This window comes from Acinonyx jubatus, chromosome B4, assembly GCF_027475565.1.
Source record: "Acinonyx jubatus isolate Ajub_Pintada_27869175 chromosome B4, VMU_Ajub_asm_v1.0, whole genome shotgun sequence".
In the NCBI taxonomy this organism is placed as follows: domain Eukaryota; kingdom Metazoa; phylum Chordata; class Mammalia; order Carnivora; family Felidae; genus Acinonyx; species Acinonyx jubatus.
The window spans coordinates 24,569,518-24,596,000 of record NC_069387.1 but is presented as its reverse complement, the minus strand read 5'-3'; the positions used below and the strand labels follow the sequence as shown (position 1 = coordinate 24,596,000).

Below are 26,483 nucleotides of genomic sequence, written 5' to 3'. Positions count from 1 at the left end.
TTTTTTGCCATTTGCAAGTCAAACTCCTGGCCTTCTTTCACTTTAAATGTAACTAGTGGGTTCCTTGCTTTTTTATTTTCTATATCATTATAAAAATTCTAATTGTTGTTAAAAAGATGCTCAATGTCTGGTTTGTTCTCATCTTCATAGTCTGATTTACTTTCTTTTTTTTAATATGAAATTTATTGTCAAATTGGTTTTCATACCACGCCCAGTGCTCATCCCAACAGGTGCCCTCCTCAATGCCCATCACCCACCCTCCCCTCCCTCCCACCCCCCATCAACCCTCAGTGTATTCTCAGTTTGTAAGAGTGTCTTATGGTTTGGCTCTCTCCCTAAGATGTTTTTTTTTTCCTTCCCCTCCCCCATGGGTTTCTGTTAAGTTTCTCAGGATCCACAGAAGTGTGAAAACATATGGTATCTGTCTTTCTCTGTATGACTTATTTCACTTAGCATAACACTCTCCAGTTCATCCACGTTGCTACAAAAGGCCATATTTCATTCTTTCTCATTGCCAAGTAGTATTCCATTGTGTATATAAACCACAATTTCTTTATCCATTCGTCAGTTGATGGACATTTAGGCTCTTACCATAATTTGGCGATTGTTGAAAGTGCTGCTATAAACACTGGGGTACACGTGCCCCTACGCATCAGCACTCCTATATCCCTTGGGTAAATTCCTAGCAGTGCTATTGCTGGATCATGGGGTAGATCTATTTTTAATTTTTTGAGGAACCTCCACACTGTTTTCCAGAGTGGCTGCACCAGTTTGCATTCCCAACAGTGCAAGAGGGTTCTTGTTTCTCCACATCCTCCCCAGCATCTATAGTCTCCTGATTTGTTCATTTTAGCCACTCTGACTGGCGTGAGGTGATATCTCAGTGTGGTTTTGATTTGTATTTCCCTGATGATTTACTTTCATTTAAAGAAAGCGTAGAAGATGACTGGCAAGCATATTCTGGGGACCCAGAGTATGAATGAGAGAGAATGACATTTTCAAGACTAGGCTCTTTTTGTTCAGGAAATGCCTGAAATACTATTGACACAGACACTCCAAATGCATCTTCTTCCTCACAATCAAGTAAATTCCTAGCAGTGCTATTGCTGGGTTATAGGGTAGATCTATTTTTATTTTTTTTGAGGAACATTATTTGTCCAATTAGAAGGTATTTCCTTTAAGTTGGCTCCTTCTTTAGAGTGACCATGTGGTGGCTCTTCTTCAAGATAAGTAGGAATTCTGTACTGTTAACAAATTTCACCAAACTTCTGCTTTAACTCACTGGTAATGAGTTTTTAGCTATTTTTCCACTCTAATTTGCCTTGTGTGATCCACATTTCCTCCAAGTTTTGCATAGAAGCACATCCTGAATATACAGATATATCATGCTCTCTATCACATTCCTTATTCATTTCTGGTTCTTGAGTCATTTTTTGCAGATGCAAAAACGGACAGTTAATTTCCTTGTTTTGATTTTCAGATGTCTTTTCTGCCGGGATACATGTTTGTAAAATAACCTTATCCTTAAGTAATCAAGTATGGACAAAGAAAAATTAGAAAATAATCAAAATTTAACTGTTAAATTTTTTAATCTATGTTTAGCTGTTCCCAAATCACTGGATTGTAACTTCCTGTAAGAAGTGAAAAATAACTTGCCTTAGCCTAAGACAGAAGAAAAACATGAACTCATAAACTTAATTTTGTCAGTTTTTTGAACTAAACAATTCATTACATGTTAAATCTACCAAAAAATAAATTAGATGACTTTTAATGTTGCAAACTTTAAAAACATTTTACCTTACCATCCCTTAAATAATGAGCCCTAAAGTGCATTTGAGTATTTTTTTAAAGACTAATAACTAGAGAATAGGCAAACTTAAAATTATTAGCAGCCAAAATCAATTAATATCAATGAGAAAGAAATTTCAAATTGTATACTATAATGGTGGTGTACATCAATACAGATTATCTACTTGTACCCAGCTCTGATATATTGTAATGTCAACTGAGAGTGGATAAGAAAACTGTTAATAATACTTACTGAGCTCCTATGCTGAAATGAAATAACTTAAAAACCTATTGTGTATAACCCATCCTATAGGGTGTGATTCTACAATAGGCAGTTGTGTTCATTGTATGACCCCATTCTCCAAAGTCAACTACAAAGAGACCAAAGTTGGAATATACATCTTTAATCTTGGCATTAGTGACTGGCATTATGAAACTGCACATTTTGAACCACTGAAAATAATTACTCCTTCTACATGAATCTAAGTCAGTGGTCATCATTGTTATATTGCTCATAATTTCAACTGCTTAAACATATGATTCAATATTTGATGTTACGTTCTTTATCATGTAAGGAAGTTACAATAATGGAAGAAGCAAACAAAATTCAGGAATTTTTTTTTGCCTCAATTCCAAGGATAAAGTTTAGCTATAAGTTACTATAAATTCTAACAATATTTTAAGTTTTGTAACTTATAAAATTTTATAAAAACTAAATACTAAGTTATAATCTATCAACTTCAAATGCTCATTCAAAAGATAATTTCACTTGAACTGTATCACATTATCAAAGCAAGGAAAACAATATAAAATCGGAAATTTAACGTTTTACATACCTGTGGGTGGTTATTTTCACTTCCATCAAGCCTTTCTCGCTCTTCCACTGATGTTAATTCTAAGTCTAGGTCTGCTGACAAATACATATATTTAGTTAAAATAGATTACTCAGAATGGTTAGATAAAAGCTATAACCTTCATAAAAATAGAAAATAACATTTTATCAATTGAAAGCTTAAATTAATCTTTACCTGAATATTTACTTCTTTTTTTTTTAATTTTTTTCTAATGCTTATTTATTTTTGAAGGAAAGAGAGACAGAGCATGAGCAGGGGAGGGGCAGAGAAAGAGGGAGACACAGAATCCGAAATGGGCTCCAGGCTCTGAGCTGTCAGCACAGATCCCGACGTGGGGCTTGCACTCACAAACCAAGAGATCATGACCTGAGCTGAAATCGGTCACTTAAGCAACTGAGCCACCCAGGTGGCCCCTGAATATTTACTTCTTTAAGAAATACTTATAATTATCTAAAACTTCAACAAACCATTTGGGAAATACTAGATGTCACCAGCTTAAATGCATACAAACATCTCAAAGATTCATTTACAAATCCATCCACCTAACATCAATGAACAAAACAATCAGAAACAAAACAAAAATTTTAAAAAACAGTAGAAACATATAAAGTCACAACACACTTGTAACAGTACCTCTTTAATAACACACTAAGATTCAACTACAACATTATTCATGGTTTCCAAAATTACTATTACTTTTTATGTTTTTATCAGTGTATACCCTTTCTATAGGTGTATGTTCCTGATAAGTAAACATTCCTGAAACGTTTTCCTCCACTATTTGACAATTTTCTTCCCATCTTTTAGGACTCAGACTGCTTGCTATGTAGAGTCATCCTTGTTAATGGCTATCTTTCCCCAGATAAATAGGTGTCTCTTTCTCTGGGGCTACCTTAGTACTTTATAGATTTTTCTAGTGTATCTTCACCACCTGAACTATAAATTAGTTCTTTACGTATCTTCTACTTTTGCTCCTGGACTATATGGGATAATCTCTTAAATCATCTTTGTGTCAACAGCCTTTATTTATTTTATGCAGTAATTATTTACGGAGTTCCCACTAAGTACTAAGCACCTAGGTTTAGAGAAACATGTAGATAAAAGGTGTCAGGAATGGCTTTTCAAGAGAGAATGACTGAGCTAAGACTCCAACAATGAGGTTAGCAAGATTCAAAGGTGTTAGAAGGCAGAAAAAGGGGAGAGCATGCAAGGCCTTAGCAAGACAGGGAGAGAAGCACATGCCAGGGTAACTATTTGTCCAAAATACAGGGATCAAAGAGGAAGACATCACCAGCAGTTCAGAATGCCAGAGAAAAAAGCAGACAGTAGAAAGGTGTAAAGATGGAGAGTTAGGCAGAAGTCTAGATTATGAGAGCCTTATATATAATTTTAAGATGCCTGGACATAAATATGTTTTCAACAGTAGCTCATGGTCCTCTTTGCATTTGAGACAAATCACTCTAAATACTGTGGGGAAGGATGAATTTGAATGGCATAGTAATAAAAGATGGGAGATGAATTAGAAGGCAGTAATATAAAATAAAGATGATGCACATCCAACTCAACAGAATGGTTCCAGAAATACTCAGGATATAAAATTATTAGGACCCAGCACAGACTAAATCTGTATTAAATGAATAAACACACAATCTTCAGTCCCTGGAGAACTCTGTTCAAAACTTTTAAAAGGCATCAAGTAAGAAATGATCTATATGAACTGGTTTAAGCTGCTTGTATTTATTTTGTAATTTTTCTATTTCATATCCTTCTATGTGTTACAGAAGCCTGTGTAGGTGTTTTGTTTTGAAAGTCCTGCCTCTGGGATCTACCAAACTCATGAAGAAGTAACAACAAACAAGTCACTTGTATATTAAATAACTTTGGATTTATAGCCTATACTCACTACTCTAGGAAAGAGCTCAAAATCTTTTGAGATTACATGTTAATTTTAGAAATCAAGAAAGAAAAGAACATAAAACTACAGAGGTGAAAAAAATATTGTACAATTTATTAGTACAGACCTGATCAAATGACTGAAAAGGGGCACTGGTACATAAAGTAGAACACACATTAAATGTCATTAATCAATAGACTGAGTATCTTAGTAGAATTAAAATTGGTTTTCCAAGGGGAGCCTGGGTGGCTCAGTCGGTTGAGCGTCCGACTTCGGCTCAGGTCATGATCTCAGTCTGTGAGGTCGAGCCCCGCCCGCATCAGGCTCTGTGCTGACAGCTCAGGGCCTGGAACCTGCTTCAGATTCTGTGTCTCCCTCTCTCTCTGCCCCTCCCCTGCTCATGCTCTCTCTCTCTCAAAAATAAATAAAAATATTTAAAAAAAAATTTTAAAGATACTATTTAAAAAAATTGGTTTTCCATATATTATTTTTAAATAATACAGCACTCTTTAAAACCAATATTCCTTGTGAACTATTTATTCATTAAAAATAATAAAACAAGGCGACAGACTATGTGTACATAGCTGAGAAGATGATACTATGTGATAAATTCTCAGTGATTCAATTGAGAAAGCCAACACTAAAATAAAATCATAGAAAATATAGGAAGTATTTTAACATTTTGTTTGGGAAGGTGCTTTTTTTGTTACAGTGATTATAGTATGACCGATACTTGTGAATTTAGAGCTATAAAAATAAAGCTAAGAAACTATGTTTTGAGTAGTCAATCTTTAGATCCGTACCTAGTTTTTCCAACTAGTCTGAAAGTTCTAAATATAATCCTGCTACCCATTCTCCAGTGTACACTAAATGCTAGCCTAAAAGAAATTAATTCCTCCATGTCTCTTTGCTATCTGTATGTTGCTTTAGTCAAAGGAAGAATGCAAATATATTGCTAAAAATACTCTGGTTGTAGGTTACCTAAAAAGAATAAACACAAATTAAATTTTGCCACAAAATTATTTTCGAAAAACCACAACTATGGTGAAGCCACGAAGAGGCTGAATTCTCTATGCTTCATTACCTTCTTTGCTCTCTCTGTTTTCTGGTAACTGTGATTCACTCAGGTCATGGAGTGTACAATTACCTAACAGCAGCACAGTTCCAATATTAATCTTTTCTTTATCTACTAAGGTTATCGGTCCAGAATCTGTGGATGCTGACTGATTTTTGATCATTGGTTGTGATACAAATGGGCATTTATCATCAACCTTCAAATTCTTGGATGTTTGACAAGTCTCATTACCGAAGGTCAAACTAGTAGACTCCCAATCCGAAAAATCTGAAAACAAAGTTTCATTTATTAGAATGCAAATAGTAATACATACTTGACTAATTTGTATCAATTCTTTCCTCAGAGAAGCAGTTCCATATCCTCCTCTCCCTCCAAACACACTACTACTCCTTCAGAGCTTATTGTATTTTACACGTCCTATATTTGACATTCACATAGATAAATTTAACTAGTCTCTCATTTTTTCTTTTTAATTCTCTACCATTATATACTTCGATTCATTCAAGCAACTCTATTACATATTCTGTATCTCATAAAAGCTTTATTTATTAATAATTAAGACTGCTCAAGGTTATGAATATTTTAGTAACAAAATCTATGTCTAACCATTTATTTTATGTTTAAATATGCACTGTGTGTTCTAAAGACATGGGTTTTTAAAAAAACTTTTAATGAATGTACTACTTTAATCACAATGAAATGGTCTTTCCTCAATGTACCAATATCATCAGAATTCAATTTTTAAGCCTTGGCTAAACATAAATTTATATGGAAACAAAAGCCTTGAGTGACATAATTGTTGCCATGTAAAAACAGGATAAGTCTCAGTCTACACTAGATCCAAAAAATAGTGCCATGAGACAGAAAATGAATATGTAACAAAAATATATATTTTTTTAAAAAAAGCAAGATTGTCTGATTTAAACCTCTTAAGACAAGTGAAAGAAAGAAAATGCAGAAGTGGAACTTAAATGTCCATTTCATCACAAAGGCCCCTTTATCATTTCACATCCACGAACCCTGTATATGGTTTAAAACAGTTCTCCAGTGTCATCTGAAAATCCCTGGAGTCCCAGATCCATCCATTCAGGCAGTCCAAGAGGTCAAAACTATTTTCACAATAATACTAAATATTACTTGACATTTTCATTCTCATTTTCATATTAAGTGTACAATGGAGTCTTCTAAAGATATGATATGCAATAGTATCACAACTGTGGGTCATAGGTCTAATGGCTAACAGAATATATGACTGTGTATACCTGTATTTTAAATGTTTCTAATATTGTAAATACCAACATATGCAACCCACTTAAACAGAAGTTCTTTGGAATTCCCAATAATTTTTAAATGATATAAAAGGACTATAAAGCCAAAAAGCTTCAGAATTACTGTTTTAAAAGATTGTATCTACTAAATATAAAAAATAATTACTTCCCCCATTTTTAATAATCAAAGACATCATACATACATACACACATACACAAATACACACAGTCTGCTAAGCAGAACATATTTGGCTTAAACTGTTATTTAGATAACATGAAATCAAGTTAAAACACAATGGACATGTTAACAAGTGAAGCTTTACTCTAGGTAAAGGTCAGAATTCAAATAAGCATTTTGAACACTGGAAAAATCTAAGAGTCTAATAATTAATATTAGGAATATTTAGGATTCCAAAATAAAACAAGAAACATGAACTAAAGCTTATATTTTTTAAATCTCTTTTTCCTATGCTTGTAAATATCTTTTCTTCAAACATGGATACCAACAATGACATCTACCTTATTTATGTCAAATCCTTCAACTAAATGTGCCACCAAAAAAAATGAGGAATAAGAGCATTTCAAATATTTTAGTGTACTTCTTTCCACTGTTAAATTTGTATTGTAAAATTTACCTGATCCGGATGTCTGTATATCCTTCATTCCTACTGTTTTATCAGAAAAAGAATCTTCCACTTCAACGGTAGGCTGAATGGGTATTAAAACAATATGATTAAGACATAATGTACATCTCACACAGTCTGTAGTTAAAAATTCAGGATAAAAATATAGAAGTTTTACCTTCAAGTGAGGATATTTGTCAGGAGGATCTAAAAAGCAAAAGGGACAAATAGTCAATTATATGTAAATATGAAAGCCAACTATACATTCATGCAGTTAGTACTGAGCTGAATCCTCATGCTTTGCTTTGAAAATGATTACATTAGGTTTCGGTGTTTTATTTTTGGGGGGACAGGCAGGTGGGTTAAGACAGTGACAAGACAGAAAAATGAACGCATTATACATACTGAAGAAAAAATAGGAATATAGGCTCCACAGAACATGCAGTTAGGATGTCAAAAGTTAAGATTATGTTTCAAATGACTAACTAAAATAGAAAAGTGCACATGTACCAATGTGAACATGCTGACTGATGTAAAGAAAAGCAATCTTGAATTACAGGAACAATTCATGACCCTGAGAGGATAAATGTGAAAGCCGATGGCAGAATGCAACAGCATACCCTTAATGTGCAGTACAGCAAAATCATTTATACCATTATACTACAAGTATTTACCATGTTCTTCAATTTGTCCTGTAATTTAGTCAGTACACAGTTGTGATGACGGTTCAGTTGAATGCATAATTTCTTTCTCATCAGAGCAAGTGTACTGAATTGATCAGCTTGGATATATACTTGTAGAATAACAGTTAATAAAAGTATTCATTTTTGTTCATACCCATGTGGGTTACTGGTATGCCTACATTTCTTGTATCCTCTAGTTTATCCATCTTAAAGTTTCTTGATCCACTCATGCAAGAAGGTATATAAAACACATCTAAGAAATAATGTATAATAAGCTTTTAATATGGAAATATGATTACCAAAAGGGAAAAATAAAATTAATTGCCACAAAATTTTTAGATACCAAAAATCTTTTCTATTTCAAAATCAGCATCATATTTACGGAAAATAACCATTTTAGCATTTAGGGAATTAACCCTATCATTTCTTTTGTTTCCAAAATTAGTTTGATTTGGTAGATCATGTAAGCCTTTAAAAAAGGCTTTTACAAAATAGCTATCATATCATGGGGTACCTAGGTGACTCAGTCGGTGGAGCATCCAACTTCAACTCAGGTTATGATCTCATAGTTTGTGGGTTCAAGCCCTGCACTGGGCTCTGTGCTGACAGCTCAGAGCCTGGAGCCTGCTTCAGATTCTGTGTCTCCCTCCCTCTCTCTGCCCCTCCCCTGCTTGCCCTCTGTCTCATGCTCAAAAAAACATTAAAAAATTTTTAAAAATAGCTATCATATAATAAATTAGCTGTCTTAAAAAAATAACAGCCAATGCTTCCATATTCAAATTAATCTCATTTGAATAATGAATACCAATGCAACATGTATCTTTGATGTCTAAGAGATCTGAGGAGGATAAATGAGTGGCTAGGTTTTACCCCAATTCTAGCACTCCACTTGCTTTTAGTATTCTTTGGAGTAGCTGTGATCTAATCTTCTGATTTAGTGCACATGTACTCCAGCCATCTAACGTGAATTCTCTCGAGTTTCCTCCTCAACTCCAAAGTTTCCTAGCTAACACACCATGCATTCCTCTCTCTTTGCCTTCACTAGTCCTCCTTCTCAACAGTAATTTCTGGATCTATGGTCTTGAATGTTCCACTTTTATATTCTTGTTATGGATTATCTCTACCACATTTTTCCCCTTTGTTTAGCATGAGTATCTTACATCTATACCCTCCATACCCACTATCAACTCCCCCAAAATGTTTATTCATTTTTAAAAGACAGAGAGAGACAAAGCACAAGCAGGGGTGGGGCGGAGAGAGGGGGTGGGGACACAGAATCCGAAGCAGGCTCCAGGCTCCAAGCTGTCAGCACAGAGCCTGATGCAGGGCCCAAACTCACGAACCGCGAGATCATGACCTGAGCCCACAGGCCAACGCTCAACTGACCAAGCCACTCAGGTGCCTCCAAAAATTTTTGTTTTTAATGTATATCTTTGACACAGATAGAGACAGAGTATGAGCGGGGGAGAGGCAGAGAGAGACAAACACACAGAATCTGAAGCAGGCTTCAGGCTCTGAGCTGTCAGCACAGAGCCTGACATGGGGCTTGAATCCATGAACTGAGATCATGACCTGAGCTGAAGTCGGACACTCAGCCAACTGAGCCACCCAGGCGCCCTAAAAGTCATAAACTTTCTAATGGAACTTTTTATCAGAGCTATAGCTTCCTTGATGTCTCCCTAACTGACCCTCTTTCCAATTCTCTTATTTTGCACTAAATGATAACTCTCTTATGAAGTACCTCCAATTTGATATGGCATTAAAGTATGTACATTTATCGCTGACTATAAATGCGTAAGTTCATCCATGGTAGATAGGACATAACTCTGCATCATCAGCTGTCAGTCCTTAATGTCTTCCCAACAAAGAGGATAACAGTAAGAGTGGGAAAATTTTGGTATGCTACTCTGACAAATTCTAGTACTGGAAGCTCACCTTACAGTATTCCTACATTTCAAATAGCCTGCTATTCCTTTTAAAGAACTAGTGTATTTTACCACCTTCCAGTAGAAACACTATAAACACCTGCTTACTTTCCTTTATTTATTCCCTGTAGTCGCCACTGTTCTCATCATTCCCTCTTTGGCTCTTATTTCCTGAGGTTCCTTAGGTCTTACAGTATCTTGAAAGGGAACTAGTCATTTAGCTCCTTTGGTGGCACTCTCAATTTAATCTGTTGCTGACACCACATAAGATACAACTTATCTCCTTTTCACATCTCTTTCTCTTTACTATGCATTTAATAGGTGATTTTCTTTAGATATTAGAATATATCAGTATTCCTGTTTTAAATCAACATTCTGTCCAATGACCTCTTAGTAAAATACAGTTCTTACCTTCTACTTGTCCATTTAATATACTTTGCCCTTTCTGATCCACAGCTCCAGATAAATGAGGAACATATTTGTTTGGACTCTCAGACATACTCTGTTAAAATTAGCATCAATAATGAGTTGTGTAAAGATTTCCTAATCCTTTTCTAAGAAAATATCTGAATTTCCGATTTTAATAACAATCAGACTTACAAATAAGAAAAACATATTGAAAACCAAAACATTTAAATAGAAAACCTCATATATGCTCTCTTGATTAAGTGTACCTTTTAATCTTCATTTGGCTATTGACTCTGTACACTGAACATGGAAGGCCAGAATACTTTCATAGACAGAAGACTGACTTATATGCACATTTCAAAAAGGAACTAACAAAACACCTTACTTTGCATTTCCGATCAAAATAAAAGGACATTTAAAATAAGTATTTAAATAAATTCTTTGGGGCGCCTGGGTGGCTCAGTCGGTTAAGCGTCTGACTTCAGCTCAGGTCATGATCTCACAATGCGTGGGCTTGAGCCCCACGTCAGGCTCTGTGCTGACAGCTCAGAGCCTGGAGCCTGCTTTGGATTCTGTGTCTCCCTCTCTCTCTGCCCTTCCTCCACTCACGTGCTCTCTCTGTCTTTCAAAAATAAATAAACATTAAAAAAATTTTTTTAAACAAATTCTTTAAAAGTATACTTGCTATAAATTTAAACTGCTTCTAATAGAATGGCAGACATTTGTTTTAGTGTTAATTGATATCTCATATGATAAGAAACTTTGGAGTATATCATGTTGAGTATAAACAAAACAATGTTGTAGCTGCTGCTTCATTTAGGTAAACAAAGGCTTGAAATTTTTATTGATGAAAGAAGGGTTGGATCGAATGGCAAAGTAATAAGCAAAACTTTTCTTCAAATTATGGTTAACTAATAGTAAAAAAATTTTAGATATGGGTATGAAACTCTTCAAAAAGTGTTGTAAGCTTTTAAAAGGGAAGTATAAGAACATTTATTTACTAATCACCTAAAATGTGCCAAGCACTTATCTCAGTATGCACATTTTCTTTTCTACACACAACAATGATTATGATGATGGAGTGGGTCTTCCTACTTCTTGGTCACTCTAAGACATTAGAGTAAAATGATGATCCGTGGTTCTCTCTGTCCAGAATGTCCCTCACCAAGATCTTCACATGACTGGTCCTTCTCATCTTTCACTTGGCAGCTTTTGCCACACTCAGATCTTTTCTGACTACCAAAATTCCTACTCCCACTCTCATCCTCATCCTCATCCTCACTACAAACTCCCCCAATATTCTCTAACCTAACATTCTCCATTTTCTTTCTAGGAAGCATTTATACTGACTTATAACGGATTGCTGTTTACTTACTTTTCTGCTCCGACCACTACAACCTAACCCCTCAACTTGTACACTCAGTATCTAACTGCTCGGTACGCAGTCAGTATATAAGGACAAATTTATTAAGGTCAAAAAATTTGCAATAATCTCATTGAGAAGATCTCAAAAGTACCAAATCACTATACTGTTGACCCTTGAACAAACCAAGGGTTAAGGGCTCTGATGGCCATGCACTCGAAAATCCACAAATATCAAAAACGTAGCTACTAATCTACTGAATTTCCTACTTTAAAAGCAATTAGACGAGGCACCTGGGTGGCTCAGTCGGTTGAGTGTCCAACTTCGGCTCAGATCATGATCTCACGGTTCATGAGTTCAAGCCTCGTGTCGGGCTCTGTGCTGACAGCTCAGAGCCTGGATCCTGCTTCCGATTCTGTGTCTCCCTCTCTCTCTGCCCCTCCCCCACTCACAATGTGTCTCTCTCTGTCACTCAAAAATGAATAAACGTTAAAAACTTTTTAAAAATAAAAGCAAAAGCAATTAGACTTAAAAATCGAAAAGTATATATTAAAAACCAGAATATTAAAGCAGAAGCCCTCTAATCTACCTGTTAGTCCTCATTCGGCCATTAACTCTGTAAATTGAGCATGGAAGGTCAGAGTTACTATAACGAAATGCTGACCTTACCAGTAATATAAACAGTCGATTAACACATGTTTTCAATGTTATATGTATTAAATACTGTATTCTTACACTATAAACTAAAGAAAAGGTTATTAAGAAAATCATAAGGAAGCGGTGCTGGCTGGTGCTGTCGGTTAAGGGTCAGGCTCTTGACTTTGGCTCAGGTCATGATCTTACAGGTCGTGGGTTCAAGCCCAATGTAAGGCTCTGTGCTGGCAGTGTGGAGCCTGCTTAAGATTCTCTATCCCTCTTCCTCTACTCGCATGCTCTGTCCTCTCTCTGTCTCTCAAAATGAATAATAAAAAAAGAAAAAGAAAGTCATAAGGAAGAGAAAATACATTTACAGGATGGTACTGTATTTATAGAAAAAAAATCTGTATGTAAGTGGACTCCCACAGTTCAAGCCCATCTTGTTCAAGGGTCAACTGTATACACATATGATGTCTCTACTAATAGATTACTGAAACTTAATATAGCCCAAATTAGAAAATCAAAAACCCATTCTAACTTTCCCATTCTCTTCTGGACACTACTGCCATTTTATTGGCCTTCAGACATCTTCACATAAAAAAAGTATTCCTGGAGAGCCTGGGTGGCTTTGTCAATTAGGCGCCCAACTTTGGCTCAGGTCATGATCTCACAGTTCATGAGTTCAAGTCTTGCACTGGGCTCCCTGTTCTCAGTGCAGAGCCTGCATCGGATCTTCTTTCCCCTCACCCCCCCCTCAAAAAGAAACAAAGATTCAAAAAAAAAAAAATATCCTCAATATTTAGTAAGTCACTAAATACCACTGTGATCATTTTGTCTTCTATTTCTATAGCCCCCTTTACAGTTTTCAAAGCGTTACCACATCTGTTCATTACACAAAACCAAGAGGCGAGTATTAGTACCATCTTTAGGAACGAGGTCATTGACATTCAAACAAGTTAAACAAGTTTTTCCAAGATCCCACAGCTAGGAAGTGATGGAACCAAGATGACAGCATGTCTTTTGACTTCAAATACAGTGCTTGCAGCATTATGCAGCAGCTGCCTGTGTCTAAGAGATCAGGCCGTTTTTACCTCTATCCTTAGTTATCACCTTAGAATAGGTCATCATTACTTTACTTATATTACTATACGTGTGCCACGATGTTATTTTAACTATCCAAAAAGGGTTTTATTATTAAAGCACCACCAAACCAAACTGTGGTTATCATAATTCCAACGCTCCTTGTAGATCTACTTGGCAATCAAATACAATATTTTCAAGTCCCAGGCATTATCTTTTGAAGGTTCAAGTTGTAAAACACCATAATCCAAACTCTTTCTGGATGTCATTAGGAGTTTGACACATCCATATACACCACAGAATCATACAGTTGGCCATAGGTTGAGTATTTCTTTAGTAATTCTTTAGTTTAGATAACTTCAAAACCCAAACTAATTCCCTCTAAGCCTTAGTTTTCTGTACTAATACTAAGCAACTTTCATTAAGTTTGCAAGAGAACTGTATTATATTGTATTGTCATAATTAACACAATTATTTTATCAATTATAGGTAAAAATATAAGGAAATGGTTTCTATGGGCAAATGCAGAGATGAGAGAATAAAGTCAAAGCATCGCTTTGATGTTTTAACATCACTCAATGCTTATATTTAAAAATAATAAGAAGACAGTACCTCAGGATCAGAAGGTGATTCTACATCTTCCTCTTCTCCTAATCCTAATGCTGACATCATATCTATAAAATACAGACAAATTAATGAAAACGTGTTACTATGAATTTTAAACACATAGTCTATCTCCATTCATGAATATTTCAATAAAATAAAAGCAATAGCAGAAAGCATGTTCAGGGAGTTGAAGATTTTCAGGAAGAAAAAGGTGGTAGTACTTGGCATACTTATAAAGAAAGCAACAGACACATAAAGATAGCAACAGAAAAATATCTTAACGAAAAATGAATAATATATTTGGATCTACATACTTTCAGATTTTTTCATACTAGCATTTAACCATAGAAAAACAACTCACAGAGATTCACTAGCTTACCACTTCTGTAATTTTTATGCACTCCACCAGAAGTCAAACTGTCATTAACTGTTTGCTCTGGTGGCACATTTTCAATAATACCAATACCATCTTCCTTTGCTTCCACTGCTGACTTTGCTGTTCCTTCCTATAAAAACAACACAAAACAAAAACCCAGCTTCAGAAAAACATCACATTAATTCATTTGGTCACGCACTCACCCACTCAGAAAGACAAACACATACTGTATCTGTCAAGTCATAGGCACTATCCGGGGAGGAGCTGGAAATATAAATAAAAGACAGAGTCTGTTCTATAGGCTAGTAGTGGTAGAGATGCATGAAAACAGGTAAGGACAGAAAAATATCCACTAGTTCTACGAGTGAAGTGAATAACGCAAAGTGAATGCACAAAGGAGAAAACACATTTGGGAAGCTCAGCAAACTCTGGGAAGATAAGGCTGTATCTTAAAAGACAGACAAGTGCACAGGGAGGGTGTGAAGGGCATTCTAGAATGAGCAAAAGGATCAAGTATGAAATAATATAGTAAGTGACAACACCTATGGAATATGGCAAAACTGGAACAGAGTTATTGGGAAGGGGATAGATAGATATTACTGGAACATCAGGACGAAACCAAAAAATAAAAAGAGCAAGTGTTATGCTAGAACATGAGTTTCCTCCTACAGGTAATGGGGATCCATTAAATAAGCAGAGGAATTACATCGTCACAAATATATTTTAGAAAAGTCACTCTGACAGCAATGTAGGATGAACATAAAGGAAGCAAAACCAGAAGAGTATTGCAAAATTATAGGTGAGAGAGTGAATTATAGGAATAACATGAAAAATGGTAAGCAGGTACAAAATATCGATGTGGTGAGTGACTGGATGCGGTCGTTTTAGGGAAGTTCGGAGTCCAGGACTTTTCCTGTTTCAGGGCTGCTATTTATTAGGCTAGGGAAAACAAATGACAGAGCAGATTACAAAGAGTCAGGAAAGAGGAAAGGGGAAGGGTCAGAAACAATGTCTTTAAACTAGGACATATTAAATTTGAAGTACCCAGGGGACTTCCGAAGAAAATTTTAGGGCCGCTTGAATGCCTCAGTCAGTTAACACCTGACTCTTGATTTTAGCTCAGGTCATGATCTCGCAGTTCATGGGTTCAAGCCCCCCATCTGGTTCTGCACTGACAGTGCAGGGCCTGCTTGGGATTATCACTCTCTCCCTGTCTCTCTGCTACTCCCCACTTGTGCTCTCTCTCTCTCTCCCCAAATAATAAATGAATAAACTTAAAAAAAAAAAAAAGACAAAATTCAGATCAATAAATTTCGAGGAAGAAAAGCCCATAATAAATATCTATAAAACATATTAAACTGATATAATAATGCAAACCTACACAGAACTCTGAAATTGTGTAAAGGAAAATAAAAGGAGGAGGGAGGAGTTAAGATGGCAGAGGAAGGGGATCAGAATTTCCCTTGTCCCTCAAACACAGCAGTATTGAGGTCAGAGCACTTGGAATACCAGGAATACAGGCTGCACAGTGACAGAAAAATCTCCACAGGTGCAAAGAGACAGCTTGGTGGGACAGAAGTGTGTGTATGCGAATTAGGAGAAATAAAATGGGCAACACAGGCATGGAGTGGGGGAAGCCCTTCGGTGGAAAAACGAACGGAAGAGGAGAGGCTGTGGGAAGTGTGGGATTGTATTTGGATAAGAGAAAACCTCTCCGGACCCCGGACCAAGGAGAGGTCCAGAGAGTCAATTTCTACTTTGCAAAACTGCCTTAGAAGCTAAAAATCAGAATTTTCAAGGTTGCCAGACTTTCTCTAGACCAGAGCTGCCACCTCCCACGCCTGGTGGGGAGGGAGCCACCCCTAGGCTTGGTAGCAATCTCAGGGCTACACTGGTAGAGAACAGTCCCCTCCCTTGAGTACAGTGGAAAGAGGGTATATTGCCCCCCAACCAAGGGAAAAAGACCCTGCAGGCACAAGCCAGAGGCCCTTTGTCCCCTGGACAGACTGGCGTTACCCCAGAACCAGGTCTGGGGGAACAGGGATCCTCTAAGGTTTTGAATCCCAGCGGAGTGCTCAGGAAGCATAGGAGACTGTGGAGCAAGGCAAGCCGGCCCCCCCCAGGCTATTCTGTGAGGACAGCCTAAAGAGTGAGGTTTGAGGCACCTCGTGTGGGGAGGAGAGATTAGAGTGTCGCCATTTTTCTCCCCACCAACATGGTGGGGTTTCAGGGAACGGACACGAGCCCCAATGGAGGCAGACCCATTACACCAAACCCTGCCCCTCTGGGCCTGGTAACTGCTTCTCTAAGGTAGTGAGACTGACACTGACGGAACCAGACAGCCCCTCCTCCAGACCAGCACAGCCTCCAGTCCCGGGCACTAGTAGACAACTGTCCTGTGGTTGTGTATGTTAGTTTGGTTTTTTTTTACTTTAATTACTTTTTTTTCTTTTCTTTCTTTTTATTTAATATTTATTTCCTTATTTTGAGAGGAGAGTGAGTGAACAAGCAGGAGAGGTGCCGAGAAGGGGAGAGAGAGAGAATTCCAAGCAGGATCCATGCTGTCAGTGCAGAGCCTGATGCGAGGCTCGAACCCCCGAACAGTGAGATCATGACCTGAGCCAAAATCAAGAGTCGGACATGTAACCACATGAGCCACCAAACAACCCTCTTTTCTTTCGGTTTCTTTCCTTCTCTTTTCCCTTTTCTTTCTCCTCTACTCTTTCCTCTCCTCCCTTTGGAATCAGCCTCATAGTCTCTGATTTGACTTTACGTCAAATCTTACTATATATATTTTTTCTTTTTTCCTCTGTTTTGGTTATTTGTTTAAAAGCGGGCATTTTACTCTATTCCTTTCACACTTTTTCTGTCCTTCTTTATTTTCTTCTCTCTCTTTCCGGATTAAGCCCTATAGTTTCTTTGATTCTCTGCCTGGTCTTTTTTGCCACCCCTGTCATACCTCTCTTTGTTTGGGATAAGGTTTCTTCAACACCCCCTTCTCCTTTTTTCCAGGGTTACTTCAACAAACAAATCAAAACACACCTGGCGGAAGGTCCAAACCACTACTCCAAGTAGGGAGAAAAGCAGGCAAAGACACAACAAAAGAGTGCACACAACACACTCCAAAAACACTTCTTCAAGTGCCAGGCCCTGGACAGTGCATGACCATTTTTTAATATAGTAGTACTTGCAGGTGCGGGACACATAACAAGTTATTAAAACACATAAAGGACAGGAAACTAGCCAAAATGACAAAACAGAAGAATTCTCCTCAAAAAAAATTCCAGGAAGAAAGGAGAGCCAGAGAATAGCTCAAAAGAAATATAAACAATATATCTGATCAAGTATTTGGAATAACAGCCATAAGACTAATAGCTGGGCTTGAAAAAAAGCACAGAAGACAGCAGAGAATCTACTGCTTCAGAGATCAAGGACCTAAAGAATAGTCACAATGAATTAAGAAAGCTGTAAACAAGGGGCACGTGGGTGGCTCAGCTGGTTGAGCATCCGACTTTGGCTCAGGTCATGATCTCACTGTTGGTGAGTTCAAGCCCCGCATCGGGCTCTGTGCTGACAGCTCAGAGCCTGGAGCCTGCTTCGGATTCTGTGTCTCCCTCTCTCTGCTCCTCCCCTGCTCATGTTCTGTCTCTCTCTCTCCTTCAAAAATAAATAAAAACATTTTAAAAAATTAACAAAATAAAAATTAAAAAAAGAAATGCTATAAACAAGATACAAAATAAACTAGATGCAGTGACAGCAAGGATGGGAGAAGCAGAAGAGAGAATAGGTGAAATAGAAGATACAATTATGGACAAAGATGAAGTAGAGAAGGGAAAGAAAGGAAATTACTAGACCATGAGGCAGGTATTAGAGACCTAAGTGATTCAGTGAGATGAAATAATATCCACATCATAGGAGTCCCAGAAGAAGAAGAGTGAGAGAAAGGGGCAGAAGGTTTATTTGAACAAGTTATAGCTGAGAACTTCCCCCATCTGGGGAAGGAAACAGGCATCCAAGTCCTGGCGGCACAGAGAATTCCCTTCAAAATCAACAAAACTAGGTCAACACCATGACATGTCATAGCGAAACTGGAAAAATGCAAAGATAAAGAGAAAATTCTGAAAGCCGCTAGGGACCAACGAATCTTAATCTACAAGGGAAGACACATAAGGGTAGCAGCAGACCTGTCCAGTGAAACTTGGCAGGGCAGAAGGGAGGGGTAGCAAACAGTCAATATGCTGAATGGGAACATATGCAGCTAAGAATCCTTTCCCCAGCAAGGCTGTCATTTAGAATAGAAAGAGAGAGAAAGGCTTTCCCAGACAGACAAAACCTAATGGGGCTCATGACCACTAAACCAGCCCTGCAGGAGATCCTAAGGGGGACTCTGTGAGTGGAAAGCAGCACAGACTACAAAGGACCAGAGTCCTCACCACAAGCATGAAACCTACAGATAACACAATGACACTAAATCCATATCTTCCATATCTTAAAATAATCACTCTAAATATAAATGGACTAAATGCCCCAATCAAAAGACACAGGGTACCAGAAAGGATAAAAAAACCCCAAGATCCATCTATATACAGTCTACAAGAGACAGATTTTAGACCTGAGGACACCTGCAGATTGAAAGTGAAGCTTTGGGGGGGCAGCTGGGTGGCACAGTTGGTTAAGCGTTTGACTTCGGCCCAGGTCATGATCTCACAGTTCATGAGTTCGAGCCCCGCATCAGGCTCTGTGCTGACAGCTTGGAGCCTGGAGCCTGGAGCCTGCTTTGGATTCTGTGTCTCCCTCTCTCTCTCTCTGTCCCTCCCCAGCTCATGCTTGCACTCTGTCTCTGTCAAAAATAAATAAACTTAAAAAAAAATTTTTTTTTTTTAAAGAAAAGACAGTGAAGCTTTGGAGAACCACCTATCATGCTACTAGAAGTCAAAAGAAAGATGGAGTAGCCATACTTACATCAGACAAACTTGATTTTAAAGCAAAAACTGTATGAACAGATTCAGAAGGGCATTATATCTATTGTTGGAGATATTCGAATAAGTAAAAATCATCTTCTCGAAAGAATTTTGTATACTCTCGTGGCAACCTTTCCTGCCTTATGATTCTATCATGACAAAGAGTTCACATTAGACAAAAATTTATACATTTTGAGTTCATTCATTTGGTATGTGTGTATGTGTCTATTCTATGCAGATACTATTAAAAAAAGAGTGGCACCTGGGTGGCTCAGCTGGTTAAGCGTCCAACTTGATTTTGGCTCAGGTTATTCAAGCTCCGTGTCAGGCTCGACACTGGCAGCACAGAGCCTGCTTAGGATTCTCTGTCTGTCTGTCTCTCTCTCTCTGCCTCTCTCTATCTCTCTCTCTCTCTCTCTCAAATAAACATTTGAAAATTTAAAATTAAAAAAGGTAAATCAGAATGCAGAAAACATGTTTTATATTTTTTCTTTAAGAGTTTGCAGCTTAAGTGGCACCTGGGTAGCTCAGGCAGTTCAGTATCTTGATTTGGGCTCAGGTCGACATCTCGCAGTTTGTGAGTCTGAGTTATGTGTCGAGCTCTGTGCTGACAATGAAGAGCCTGTTTGGGATTCTGTCTCTCCCCTCTCTCCCTGCCCCTACCCTGCTTGCTGTCTCTCTCAAAATAAATAAATAAGCTAAAAAACAAATTCAGTGTTGCAGCTTCAAATTTAGTTTTTCATTTCATGGATAAAGAACCTTATTTACATAACCAGAAATTTTATTTAATGAAAAGAATAAACGTTTACTTCCTCTCTTTCTACTCAAAAAGACCTAAAATATACCAAGATTATAGCACACAGTAAGTTAAGTTAGAAACCCCAAGAAAGACAATAGCCAAAAACTGAAAATTCGCAATAAATCTGGTATGGCCTAAAACAGATTTCACTTTGCATTCCTTAGAAACACAGGTTTTGCTAAACTAAATATAGGATATCACCTTTATTAAACTTAAATGTAAGGGCAAAAATTTCTTCCAGTTCTTCACAAAAATCAGCTACAAGTCATTCAGAAGAGTCTAAGCATTTTTTTTTTATTACCTGGCTTTTTTTTTTTCTTAATTTGCACTTAAAATAATTTCTCCCATGCTTTATAATTTAAAGAGTATCTGCTCCCCCTTAATCCCACCATTGCTGGTGTGTTTTTATAATACTTTCTGTCAACTCTTCATACTTTAAATTCATCTCACCCCTCTGAAATGAATTCTTCCCCTTCATCTCCCTCCTCATCTTCATATGCATCTAGCTGTTCTTTCCAGCTGCCTTCTACTTCTTTGCTTCCATAAAGGCATACCTGAGAATTGTTTACTCCCACCAACCTTTATAAATCTCAATCCTGTACCTTCCTCTCTGTTGTCATTACACTGCTTTCTATTATGATCTTGAGGACTTCCATTTCTTCCTAAGATTCTTTTCATCATTACAAGGAGCAAGAGGATGGTATGGGGTGGCGGGGGGGAGAGGAATAAAACAAAACAACTCACCTTTGGAAGACCAAGGAGAGCTAACGTCTTGAGAGAAGGTTTTAGAAGAGATTTAGCTGATGGAAAAATAGGAAGAGAATCGCCATAATCTCTGGTTGGTGGTTTGGAAAGAGTTTCACCCACATCTTCATTTTCAGAATCAGGATTATTGTCCTCAGATAAGGTTCCACCTTCTGCTTTCACAGAGCCACGTTTTGCTCTCACTTAGTAGAAAACAAAAGAGGACATGAAAATATCTGTAACTTCAAATTAGTGAATAACACAAGAATGGACAAGAATTAGTGAATAATACAAGTCTTCCAATAGCTTACTGTTTTTCATGAATTGCCCAGAAGAATGCAGTAGCTTTGCTACACTTGGTTTCGGGACATTCTAGAAAAGAATTAATAACTTTAAGGATTACAAGAATCCAATTCGATAAAATGGTAATATTCACCATTACCAAATGAGCACCATTACACAAGGAACACAGGCTTTGGAATCATTCAAATGTAGATTCAATCTCAGTTATGCCATTTACTACAACCAGTCGACATTTTCTCATGTGATAAGGATTACGAGACATCTCATAGGTAGTCTCAAAATGTTACTTTCCTTACCTCTAACTGATTATTACACAAATACTTTCAAAGTAACCTAAAACAAAAACTTATCCCTAGGTAATTAAAAGTATATTAAAAAACTAACACTAAGAAATTTAAATGTGTTATATTTTGAAATATTTGCATGATTTATGTTTCCATGAATTATCTCTTATAAAAGAAAATATAAAAAGTTACTTTTTAGTAGTATCTTATGTAGGTAAGTTGGAATTGCAAACAGTTTAAGTTGCTTCTGTTTGTCAAAACCCTAAAGATAAAAATGTTTAAATTTAGCTCCTTCTGGGGCACCTGGGTGGCTCAGTAAGTTAAGTGACCAACTTTTGATTTCAGCTCAGGTCATGATCTCAACAGTTAGTGGGCTTCAAGCCACACGTCAGGCTCTGTGCTGACAGCGCGGAACCTGCTTGGGATTCTCTCCCTCCCTCTCTTTCTGCACCTCCCTACTAGCACGTGCTCATTCTCTCTCTCTCTCTCTTTCCAAAAACAAAAACAATACCCCAAAATTTAGTTCAGCTCCTCCCAATAAAGAGAAAAAAAGAATAATAAACCTTGTGGGGCAATGAGTCATGGATGAAAACCACACACAGACAATAGATGCCATAACCAAATATGTTGACAATGGAGACAGAAAGAGATGTACTAAAAGAACAGACACTAAAGAAATGTTTTCTGCAAAGAAATTTAGGGTAGGGGTAAACCATTAAAAGAAAGCATGGTGGGGGCGGGGGAGACACCTAGGTGGCTCAGTCAGTTAAGCATCCAGCTTCAGCTCAGGTCATGATCTTACGGTTTGTGTGTTTGAGCCCCACAATGAGCTCTGTGTTGACAGCTCCGAGCCTGGAGCCTGCTTTGGATTCTGTGTCTCCCTCTGTCTCTGCCCCTACCCTGCTTGCACTCTGTCTCTCTCTCTCTCTCCAAAATAAATAAACTTTAAAGAAATAAAAAATACATAAAAAAGCATGGGGGAGAAGAGGAAATAAGGAAAAAAAATAAAATATGAGGAATCAATCAAGAATGAGATTAACACAAGGAAAAAAAGGAAAAAAAGGAAAAAAAAAGGTAAGTGGAAAACACATATATTTTTCAACGGGTATATAAATACGATTACGAATATACTATGAACAATAGTCTCTTTTAAACTTTTTAAGTTATATATATATATAATATATATGTAAAACAGAGGCTTTTATTCATAGTATATCCCTAATAATACTGACTTTTATCACTCTACAGTTATCTGGTTATAAATACTGTAATAAAAAATTTAATTTTTCACTATAAAATAAATTGTTCAATTAGTGGTCATCTATCACTTCCTAAAAGCTATAAATTATTACTAGACAAACAAAAAACAGAAAAAGAAAGGTGCCCAACACATCAATGTTCAATATGGAGAAAGAATTGGGAATGAGAATTCTAGGAAGAAATGTATACCTTCAAAGGATGTATCTAATGGGATAAAGATGGGGTTAAAAAAAAAAAAAAAAAGCTGAGGAATTTTTATCTAAAATTCTAAGCTCACAATTGGAAGATACTAAAAAATATACTGTAACCTTCTTTCTTATGTAACTCCTGATTTCCTCAATATAATTCGAGTTTATAAATATTAAACACTAAAATGGAATATAAATTGAAGCCTTATTTATTAAATTCACATTTAATTATTATATATTATGCATATTATGTTACTCTTCAAATTCCATTATACGGAATTCCATTTCCCTGTTCATTTATTCAACATCCAAAAATATTAAATTGCTTCTTCCACGCAAGACTTTATTCTAGGAGCTCCAGGAGATACACAATTATGTTTCCTAACCTCCAGCAGCTTATAATGATTTAGGGGCCTCAAAATGAACATTTAAATAAATATCAAATGTCTGAAACTTTAAATTTTAGAATCTGACACAAGGACTAGGACTAGATATTTTTAAAAGCTGGAATATGAAAGATTTCTGAAATTAGAAATTTTACAACTTGGCTATGAAGAGCCTCTGCTCACAGAGCTACTATTTTAAGCAAAACATGTATTCTTCAGGTAGATGCAGAATTTTAACTTACTCTTCATGGAGTTATTTCAAAAATACAGGGAAACACCTTTGTAAGATAAATGTTGAGAAATAACTTAAACATCTAAATTTCTACATTTTCTAATGTTATTTTAGTCTAAATGTAGAGCAGAAGATAGAGACAAAGGAAAATCCTGTATCTCACCAAGAAAAAAGTGCCCAGAGGGAGGTGTGGGGGGTAGGAAACCCACAATAGATAATTGGATCCAATAAGATTTCATTTAGGCATGAGTATTATCAGTCAGGTTAGTATCACAGTAAGAATCCTTATCCTTAACGAAATGTCATATTTTCTCCATTATGGGAAAGCTTTTCCCAATACAATTTTACGGTCATTATATATTTTCCAGCCCATTCTTTTATCAGCCTCCACCTCTACTATTTACCAAAGTAAAACAAAACAAACAAAAAATTCAATGTGTCATGTATCTGTAAAGTGGTTTGTTCTTGCTAACTTTCCATTACAAACATAAAATGATGACAAAAAGGCTACTGTTAAATTTTAAGAGTAAATAATAGAGAAAACTAAATTCAGAGCAGGGAAGTGAGTTTCACAAGAGAGTACTTTACCTTGGTACCAAAATCTAAGTCTTCGCTATCTGATGTAGGCCATGAATCATCAATACCAGGTTTGTCGGAAAGCCTTTAGAACAAAAATATACAACAAAAACATGTTCATTTATTTTTAAAAACTGAAGTGAAAGGTCAGCTGTTTATTAAACGATGTTTCTTGATATAATTAAAATCTGGTGTGTTTTTTCATTAAGTTTTATTTTAATTCCAGTAATATTACCATTCAGTGTTATATTAGTTTAAGTTGTACAATATAGTGATTCACCAATTCCATACTCACCCCGTGCTCATCATGACAAGGGCACTCCTTCATCCCCATCACCTATTTCACCCCTCTCACCACTCACCTCCTCTCTGGTAACCATCTGTTTGTTCTCTGCAGTTAAGAGCCTGTTTCTTGGTTTGTCTCTCCCTTTTTTTTCTCCCTTTGCTCATTTGTTGTTTTATAAATTCTACATGAGTAAAGTCATATGGTATTTGTCTTTCTCTGATTTTGCTTAGCATACTACTCTCGGGCTCCATCCTGGTCATTGCAAATGGCAAGATTTCATTGTTTTGTGGTTGAGTAATATTCCATTGTGTGTGTGTGTGTGTGTGTATGTATATCTATCTATATATATATACATATCTATATATGTATATATAGATATACATATATATGTATATGTGGTAACATATAGATATATAAGATCTACATATATAGATATAAGGTATAAGATCTATATAAGATCTATATATATAGATATATAAGATCTATAAGATATAGATATATACCTTATATATATATGTAAGGTGTGTATATATATGGTATAATATATATTATATGTATAAGATATATTATATCTCTTATATATATATATACCTTATATATAACCTATATACATATAGGTATACATAGATATATATGTATATATCTATACATAGATACGTATAGATATAGATAGATATACATACACCAACACACATGCACACACACACACACACACACACACAACTTCTTTATTCACTAATCTGTCAATGGACACTTGCGCTGGCTATTGTAAATAATGCTGCAATAAATACAGGGGCACGAATGTCCCACTGAATTCGTGTTTTTGTATTCTTTCGGTTAGTATCCAGTAGTGCAATTACTGGATCATAGGATAGTTCTGTTTTTAATTTTTGGAGGAACCTCCATAGTGTTTTCCACAGGGGCCGCAGCCATTTGCATTTCCACCAACAGTGCAAGAGGTTTCCTTTGTCTCCACATCCTCGCAAACACTTGCTTCTTGTGTTTCGGAGTTTAGCCACTGGGACAGGTGCGAGGTGGTAACTCCTTGTAGTTTTGAGGAGCATCTCTTCATGTGTCTGTTGACCATCTGTGTGTTGTCTTTGGAAAAATGTCTCTTTATGTATTCTGCTCATTTGTAAACTGGGCTTTTTTTGGGGGGAAGAATGTTGACTTGCATGAATTCTTTATACATTTTGATTACTAACCCATTACTGGATAGGTCATGTGCAAATAGGTCATTACTGGATAGGTCACTAATCCATTACTGGATAGGTCCCATTCCATAGGGTACCTTTTAGTTTTGACTGTTTCCTTCACTGTGCAAAAGTTTTTGTCTTTAGATGTAGTCCCCATAGTTTATTGTTACTTTACTTCCCTTGGCTCAGGAGACATAACTAGAAAAATGTTGCTACAGCCAAAGTCAGAGAAATGACAGCCTGTGTTCTCTTCAAGGATTTTTATGGTTTCAGGTCTCATATTAAGTCTTTAATTCGAGTTTATTTTTGTGTATGGTAAAGAAATTGGTCCAGTTTCATTCTTTGGCATGAGGCTTGTCCAGTTCTACCAACACTATTTATTGAAGAGACTGCCTTTTCCCCCACTAGACAGTCTTTCCTGTTTGTTGAAGATTAACTGCCCATACAGTTGTGGATTTATTTCTGGGTTTTTGGTTCTATTCCATTGAGCTATGTGACTATTTTTATGCCAGTACCAACCATACTGTTTTAATTACTACAGCTTTGGAATAAAACTTGAAATCTGAGATTGTGATACCTCCAGTTTTTCTTTTTCAATATTGCTTTGGCCACTCAAGGTGTTTTGTGGTTCTATACAACATTTAGGATTGTTTGTCTACTTCTGTGAAAAATGACAGGGATTGCATTAA

The 26,483-nt window shown here is 36.6% G+C and overlaps 1 protein-coding gene across 15 annotated transcripts in view; it reads right to left on the bottom strand.

Annotated features, from left to right (window-relative positions):
• ANKRD26 (ankyrin repeat domain containing 26) overlaps positions 1 to 26,483 on the bottom strand; it is a 111,577-nt gene that overhangs the window by 51,292 nt on the left and 33,802 nt on the right. For 12 of the 15 annotated variants that reach the window (XM_053225434.1, XM_053225436.1, XM_053225437.1 and 9 more), the window contains 11 exons: positions 24,325 to 24,397; positions 21,395 to 21,455; positions 21,084 to 21,286; positions 14,583 to 14,709; positions 14,210 to 14,271; positions 10,522 to 10,612; positions 8,340 to 8,438; positions 7,681 to 7,709; positions 7,515 to 7,587; positions 5,621 to 5,878; positions 2,625 to 2,698 (listed from right to left, as the gene is read on the bottom strand). In XM_053225434.1, coding sequence (XP_053081409.1) covers positions 2,625 to 2,698; positions 5,621 to 5,878; positions 7,515 to 7,587; positions 7,681 to 7,709; positions 8,340 to 8,438; positions 10,522 to 10,612; positions 14,210 to 14,271; positions 14,583 to 14,709; positions 21,084 to 21,286; positions 21,395 to 21,455; positions 24,325 to 24,397 — 1,150 coding nt within the window. The remainder of the gene's footprint in view (positions 1 to 2,624; positions 2,699 to 5,620; positions 5,879 to 7,514; positions 7,588 to 7,680; positions 7,710 to 8,339; positions 8,439 to 10,521; positions 10,613 to 14,209; positions 14,272 to 14,582; positions 14,710 to 21,083; positions 21,287 to 21,394; positions 21,456 to 24,324; positions 24,398 to 26,483) is intronic. The other 3 variants (XM_053225425.1, XM_053225427.1, XM_053225430.1) reach the window with 3 other exon arrangements.